This window comes from Wasmannia auropunctata, unplaced genomic scaffold (assembly GCF_000956235.1).
Source record: "Wasmannia auropunctata unplaced genomic scaffold, wasmannia.A_1.0 LD322739.1, whole genome shotgun sequence".
Taxonomy (NCBI): Eukaryota; Metazoa; Arthropoda; class Insecta; order Hymenoptera; family Formicidae; genus Wasmannia; species Wasmannia auropunctata.
In genome coordinates this window covers 21,551-29,588 of record NW_012040151.1, presented here as the reverse complement: position 1 = coordinate 29,588, position 8,038 = coordinate 21,551, and the positions used below count along the sequence as shown (strand labels likewise).

Below are 8,038 nucleotides of genomic sequence, written 5' to 3'. Positions count from 1 at the left end.
TTGATGAACAGTTTAATTACAGATCCAAAGAAAAATATTAAAAATAAAACCATAAAAATATGATATTTAACCCTAGATATACACTGGGGTCCCCGGGACCCCAGCCAAAGTTTCTCGGTTTGGCATTTCTAAAATTGGAAGGGGAGGGGTTTGGGATTTTCTCATTGTCAGTAAGAAGACGTGTTGACGCGCAGCAATTGTCACTCAACAACCGAGCAGTGAACAGTTGAACTTTGAAGTAAGCGTCCCCGGAACTGCTTGCAGTTTTGTTAAAAAATTAAAATATTGGATCGCCAAATTTTTTTGTTACTATTTCAAGTATGCCCTTTTTCAGAATTTTCAAGAATTTTTTAAATCGATCTATAAACAAAAGAGATATGATTTTTTGAAAAAGGTGCTAAATCGAGATTTTTTTGCGTTTCTGAACTTTCCTTTTTCTTTGAACCCGTATATCTTGGAGCTCCTTAATTCTATCGAATTTTAAACATTATGGGCTTGTTCTTTGGTCGATTCTCTATCGATTGTAAAAAAATTAATTGAAATATGTCCATTTTTACTAGAGATACAGTAATAAATATGGATGGGGTCCCCAGGGTGTATACCTAGGGTTAAAATTGACAAACATTTTATTTTATTTTTCTACAGATAAACTTGATGTCAATTATGGCATCACAGATTTATTTGGTGACAGGTAAGCTATAACGGTGCACCCCGTAATGCGTACCATTCCTCGACCGAACAACAGTCGAAAAGCCGGTTGGAAATTTATTTCTCCGGAAAAATACCGAATATTCAGATTCGAGTCAAGACGGTGTACCCTTTATTATTTTATTTAATTGTTAGCGTGTAAACACTCGGCGATCGCGTTGGGTGAGCGATATACGGTATATCAAGTAAGCGGTGTAGCCAAGAACGGCCGAAAATATCTGAGCATTGCGCAGATCATTAGCGCACGTAATATTAATTGTTTAATAGCAATTATTGTTATAATCAAAAATATTCGACTGTAATTATAATTATTTTACACACCACCAAACGCCAAGTGCTGCGATCCTGATACTGTTTCACATAAGATGACGAAACTTGACGAACTGATTGTAAGTCAGATTTCCTCGTGCGAGTGTGCTTATTGCACCGTCTAGAAACTCTAGATTGCACATTCTGATCTCAAGTTCACGAAACTCTACAACATGACGAGAAAAGATGATGAAGAGCTACTCACCACCGCCAGCTGCTTCTGGTAATCATGCATAGAGCAAAGTCAAATCGCATTGCTAAATGAGATAAGGGCGTTACTTGCCTTTGTCGGGAACTACCGGCCTAAGTTTTACTCCGTACTAGATAACGATACATATACTTCAAGAGAATCCGAGTTTCAAATCTAATTGTAAGCTCCATCTGATATCCCGCTGTGTCTCACACGCGTAAACGCCGCGACGTAAACATTCACATGTGTGAGGACTTTTAAATCAGCCTTTTAAAACCCACGCTTTCTAAATACATGCGTAAAACGAAAAAGTACGGCACAACGCATAATCTAATTCTTGTCAGTAAAATTATTATAATCGTTAATCATTCAAAGTAACAGCTAATTAATAAAATGTTAATTATATGTATTTAAAATATTAAAAATAAATAGTAAAGATAGGTAAACTTAGCCAATTGTACATACAAAATGTATTATTGAAAATTATTATATTCTTACGTTATTAGAAATTTTTGGCGGTGAATAAGAGCTGTTGTCGTTTTTGTTTGCTTGAATATATGTATCTTGAATTTCGTTTACGCTTCCTTCTTTGTTTAATTCATATATCTTCCAATGCAGATGACTGTCTGATAAAACTTCACATTTTTTTCAATATTTTGTTTGCTATATCAAAATCATCTATAATTAAAAATGGTTAAAAACTAATTAAATAAACATAATCTATTTTTGCATTAAAATTCATCAATTATAAACAATAATAGAAATTGTAATCATTATACATAATGATTGACAATTCCTATTATTTTGATAATAAGCAACAAAGTAACAATAAGATTATGTGTAATACATACCTACCAATAGAAAATCATGTTCGATGTCATATAACTTCTATGTCTCTTTGTTTGGTTCTTCTTCTCCAAAAAAATTGCCTTTTTAAATCGTGTATAATTAGTTTTGTACGGCCATCAAACTTCTTTCTTTCGAGATGTTAACCATATGCGATGAACTAAAGCGATTAGTTCTGATGTTTGTTCGGCATTGCTAATGAATTTGTCACCAACAAAAGCCATTTTTCTACTAAAAATAGATTAGAAAATAATAAATTAATTAATACTTAATTAAAAATTTATTTTACTATATTAAATATTATAGGTGTATAATTAACAAAGTTTCTGACGTTATTTATCAAAACATTTTTATTTGCAAAAAAAACAATATAATTGTTTTAATCAAAATATTTGCTGTTTGCATCAACCATCTTTTGTCACTTGCAGGCAGCATACGAATGCCACAGTGAAAGAATGTTTCGTTTTTTGACAAATATAATATGTATGTACAAATCATCGATGAAACAGAATGATACTACAGAACTTGGCCTTCGCGCTAGTATCCCTTTAAAATTTCATAACTTTTGGAAATATTTTTTTCCAAACTTTTTACGAGATATTTAATAGTTGCAAAATATTGTATATCATTTAATTAGAATATACATTTTTTTATTGCATTATAACAGATATATATTTAGAAATATAATGGCTGGTCCTTATACGGTTTTAAAATCATATTTTCCTTTTCTGCAAAAAATATATATAAATTACGTATTATGTATAAATAATAATATTTGTAATAATACTATACAAAAATAAAAATAAAAAATATTAATTAATATCTTACACATTGTTTGCGTTGTATCCAACTGGCTGATGCTCCTCGCCCTCGCATTGAGAAAGATCTTTACATGTCGCCATATATTTGTTAGGATTTTTCACCGTTTCTATATAATACTGGATTGCTGATGTGTGACTGCAAAATTCTTATGGTAACAAGAAGAATCATTAGATCAAAGAATTAATGATTTTATTCTTTAAGGCCCATTTTCACAATGTATGGTTACCTAAAGGTTAAAAATTATCAAGAAGTTTATTGTTTAACAACGTTTGATTAGGACTAAACCATCAAGTTAACTTGATGCTAACTCAATTGCTGTACACGTAACTTTTAGTTTATTTGGTTATAAGCTTATGAAAATGTGTTTTAATTAACTTTCAAGTTTTAGTTAACCTAGGCCTAACTTTTTCGCTAATCATAAGTTATGAAAATGAGCCTAAAACTTTATCTTACATTGAATTCAATGTTTCAATTTTTTAATTTTATTTTCCACGAAATTATAAACTACTCGAAGTAGTAAATTATTATATAACAAATAAAATATATGTATATCTTATAATTTTCAAAGATTCTCTTAAACGTCGCTAGCAAAAATTACTATCGAATAACTATTTAACGAGGACAAAAATTAATGTTCATTGTGATTTGATAATATTATTTGATATATATTTTCAGTTACATTGGTTAACAAAATTGGGAAGTAACACGTTGTTTGTAACCTTGTTACCGTTATAGTTACTTTTTTTTAGTAGCAAATTATTAATGATATTATATTATTAAATTATTAATGATATTATATTTTTTTATTAGTAATAATAATTAATGGTAACGCAATTATATTTATTGAGTAATATTACCGTTATATGTATAATCGTTACACGGAGAGAATTTTCTTTTAAAATTTATTTTGAAAATTATGTTAATTGTGGGACAATATAATATTTCAACAAATTTTATGTGATTTTCTCTTTTTTTTTTGCTGTTGTCCCTCGATTAACATGATTTTCAGAGTAAATTTTAAAATAAAATTCTCTCCATGTACTTTTGTCATTATTTTGTACACGTACAATACATGTATAAAACGTGTATAATAAAGTTCATCAAAATTTAGTAAAAAAATATTGAAAATTATAACTCCGTATCTTTAAATAACAGTAACGCTAATGAGCTACATTTTCTAATGAGCAACGAGTTTCTTTTCCAATCCTGATTATTACCTTCAAGAGTCAGACTGAACGGAAAAATAGATAAGCCTGATGGACACTTGGGTTGAAAACGATGGCCTCCATTTGCGAAGAAATGTGCTGTTGCTGTCTCTGGGGAATCATCAGTAGTGCCATATAAACCCATGTCCGTATGGATCACATCGACACTTAGCGCATTGTCAGACGAAAGATAACATCCCGCGAATAAAGAGGTAAAAGGATTCGCAGGATCCAATCCTTTACAAACAATAATTTCACTTTGAAGAACATTTTAGAATAGCAACAAACATTTTAGAGTTACACGCGTGTGCATTATGCAAAACTAAAGGTTACAAATTGGCGGATTTCTTGCCAACTTCTCGTTAATGTGACAATTAAGAATAAACAGGAAATAAAAAAATATTATTGTAGTTAGGATCAATTATTGAAAATAACAAAAAATGTTAAATATAATAATAAAGCACATGCGTTTTAAAAATGTAAGATAATTTACCTGTGATACGAGGTATTTTGAAATCCTTACTGCATCTACCAGCGAGACCAGCTATGTGTGCGCCCGCTGAAAACCCGATGACATAAATTTGGGATGGATCGAGACCGGCTGCCATAAGTTTTCCTAAACATTTAGCGAATGCTTTTCCTGTTTTTTGGGCATTTGGGAAAACGGAAAACGGATAACTAAACAAGGAGTGGAAATCAGAATATTTGCTCCAATCAAGTACCACAACATTGTCCTTTCCTTCGTCACAGAGCGCTAATCACACAATTTCAATTTACAATTTAAATTTCAATTTACATAATCTTACATTGATTTCATAATAATCTATTATAAAAATTTAATACCACTTATTATTGACTTGGTATCATCGTGATCTGCAGATTGTGTAAATCCAAAAATGTAAAAAATTGTTCGTTTTGTATTGCTTAATGCATTTAATATATCTTCTGGCTCTGTAATTGAATAGGAGATGTACGCAAATGTTCCGTCACTGAAAACATGCTTATTTATATTATTACTGCTAATTATGAAAATTTTTCCATCGATATTAACCATTTATAATGGCGCAACTTGATAGCAGCCATGAACTCTGAGTCTAGATTTTCGTCACCTGGATAAAATACGGTCAATGATATTATCTTACTCGTTTACGTAATGTTAAAAAATATATAGAAAATAGATTGCATATTTACAAGAAGAAGAAGAACAGAAGAATGATTGGCCAGGCTTTATCCATATCATAAAACATAGTAGAATAAAAGAATAGACAATCAATGACAACATTTTAACTGTCAGTTAACAAATACGACACTTTGAGGCACGTTTTTTAATGTATCAATGTTCTGCGCAGAAACGCAGTTTATATCTGTGCCATCTCCACACAATCTAACAATAAGCGATGATGAAACAAAAATAATTATAGCAATTATATGTAACGCACGGCAATGGATATCCCCTACCCTGCGCCGCGCTCTAGGCGATGGCGTAATGGCTCAATTACCCCCACCATGCGCTGTTCGCTAGGCGACCGCGGTCCGCGGCAGGGGCCGTATCTCACCGTGCGTTCAGATTTGGCGATTTTTATAAATTAACATCTCGATAATTAATACGAAAATCGCAAAATGGTAGAGGAATTTTCTGTTCAGTTTGGCCCACTCCACCTGCCCACGAACGCTTTATCATTAGCAGACACCCTGTATATGTTTCTTCTCTCTGTAAAATTATCATTTGGCGCTTTCTGTGCCATTTACTGTATACTTTCAGCAATATAACATGTATGATTATTTACATAAAAAAGGATTGTTATATAAAAATTTAAAAAAGAGAAATTATATGTACATTTTTTTATATACATAATTTTTAATTTGTTTATTATCACTCTGGCTATTAAGATAAACATTTAATGGTTGTCAAGAACAAACGCGTTAAAACATAAAGATGCCCATAATTAAAAACATTTTTGCAAATCTATTCCTACTTTATTTGATCTTGTGATTCGTTAACAACAAAAATTAATTTTATCTGAAATTGTCGTCTTTTAAAAAAAAAAGTTATCTTACCAAAACTCTTTAAAAAAAAAAAAAAAAAAAGATTACGCCAAGTATATAAAACAGTATTGTACCTTACATCTTTCCTAAATCTAAATATTATTTTAACAAATAAAAATTGTCTAAAAATAAATATGAGATCATACAAATTGCCAAGTATTTGATTAGACATACAAACAAAAATGATTTTTCAATAAACCGCTTAACCATCCAAAAGTATGCAGCAAAAGTTTAATGTCATTGTTTTTTCAAATATTTTTAAGTTTCATAAAACAGGCTTAAAGTAACTATTTTGACTAATAGGATCAAAGTGAAGGAAGAACTTGGCGTGCCCGTTTTCTATATACATCAATTAAATTATTAATGCAATCCGGGCACGCCAAGTTTTTGCTTCACTGTGATCCCATTGGTCATTTTAGTCACTTTAAGCCTGTTCTATGAAACTTAAAAATATTTGGAAAGACTGCATTAAACTTTTGCTGCATACTTTTGGATGGTTAAGCGGTTTATTAAAAAATCATTTTTGTTTGTATGTCTAATCAAATACTTGGCAATTTGTATGATCTCATATTTGTTTTTGGACAATTTTTATTTGTTAAAATAATATTTAGGAAAGATGTAAGATACGATACTGTTTTATATGTATACTTGGCGTAATCTTTTTCTTTTTTAAAGAGTTTTGGAGAGTAGAACCTCACTACTTTTTGGTAAATCATTTAAATTTGTAAAATGAAATATAGAAAATATTTTTGGTTTTATGGCTTATATATAAAAAAAGCACCGCAACGTTTGAGAATCTTAGTACTGAAGGCGGTTAATGACGTCACATGCTCTTTTGTAGATTCTGATTGGACGAGGAGAACATGTAACATTATTAATCTCTTCCGAAGCGATCAAACCCATATCGTCTGAAAATTATTAAAAAGTTTTTATTAAAGGTCTCACTATTTTTTAATAAACTTTTAAATTAGTAAAATAAAATATTATAAAAAATATATATGATTTTATAATTTACTTGTTAAAAAAATATTTCTGTTTAAAAAAAGATGTAGCATACGTTTTTTTATATTCAGCGTAAATATTTTTTCTTTTTTAAAAAAATGTCTTTGTTTAAGTTAACAATTACTACAGAAACAGATCTCAGATATCATCATTAAATAACGCGTTATAAATGGATAACGTGAGAGATTTAGAACTTTTTCCGAGTTATTAGTATTAAATAATAATTACGAAACAAGTGGATTATCGATATTTTTACTCGATTATTAAATAATAGATTTTAAACAATTGCAATAATTCAGTTTGATTTCTAAGTCTTAATTAACAATTACTGTACAAACAGATCTCAGATATTGTTGTTAATTTATTATAAATATTAATTAATCTTAATTAACAAGTTTCAAATATCATCATTAATTTGTTATAAAAGATATCGCGTTAAACATTTTATTATTTGTATTCACAAACAACAAAGATGAAATGATGATACGTAAGGACACGTTATGTTTTCGAACGGCGCGCGTAACCTGACATAAGAACACATCTTAGCTGCGTTCCGCTAGAGTCCTAGATTATCAGAGAAGCGCGACCGGCTTATGGCAATATCGCAAAAGTACTAGAAAATATTAAAAATGGCGTCAAATGGCCAATTATAAGTTTGATTTATTCGGCAGCCATTTATAATAGCGATAAATCAATCTTATGATTGGCCATTTGCGTGTCCAATCAGGACTCGTAACACCGGTCGCGCTTCTCTGATAATCTAGGGCTGCGTTCGTTTTGGCGCTTACAGCGCTCACAATATCATTTCATCTTTGTTGTTTATCAAATGTTAAACAAGGACAAATAATGCTTATAAGCGCTGTAAGTGCCAAACCGAACGCAGCCTAGGACTCTACGTTCCGCAAAGCGC

The 8,038-nt window shown here is 30.5% G+C and overlaps 1 protein-coding gene across 8 annotated transcripts; it reads right to left on the bottom strand.

The window, feature by feature from the left end:
• Positions 1–815: 815 nt before the first annotated feature.
• On the bottom strand, positions 816–5,455 carry LOC105460398 (lipase member H-like). 8 transcript variants are annotated; one of them, XR_975823.1, is made up of 9 exons: positions 5,272–5,455; positions 5,132–5,189; positions 4,924–5,069; positions 4,574–4,834; positions 4,093–4,317; positions 2,884–3,020; positions 2,059–2,284; positions 1,706–1,870; positions 816–1,493 (listed from the first exon to the last, which is right to left on the bottom strand). XR_975823.1 is itself a non-coding variant. In XM_011706842.1 (7 exons), exons 1-7 carry the CDS (start codon positions 5,360–5,362, stop codon positions 2,751–2,753), a joined length of 951 nt encoding a protein of 316 aa, XP_011705144.1. In that variant the 5' UTR covers positions 5,363–5,455; the 3' UTR covers positions 2,742–2,750. The 8 variants fall into 8 exon arrangements, 2 of the variants coding, with proteins under 2 accessions (XP_011705144.1, XP_011705145.1); XR_975825.1 differs by having other exon boundaries at positions 816–1,183; XR_975822.1 differs by having other exon boundaries at positions 816–1,885.
• Between the last annotated feature and the right edge of the window lie 2,583 nt (positions 5,456–8,038).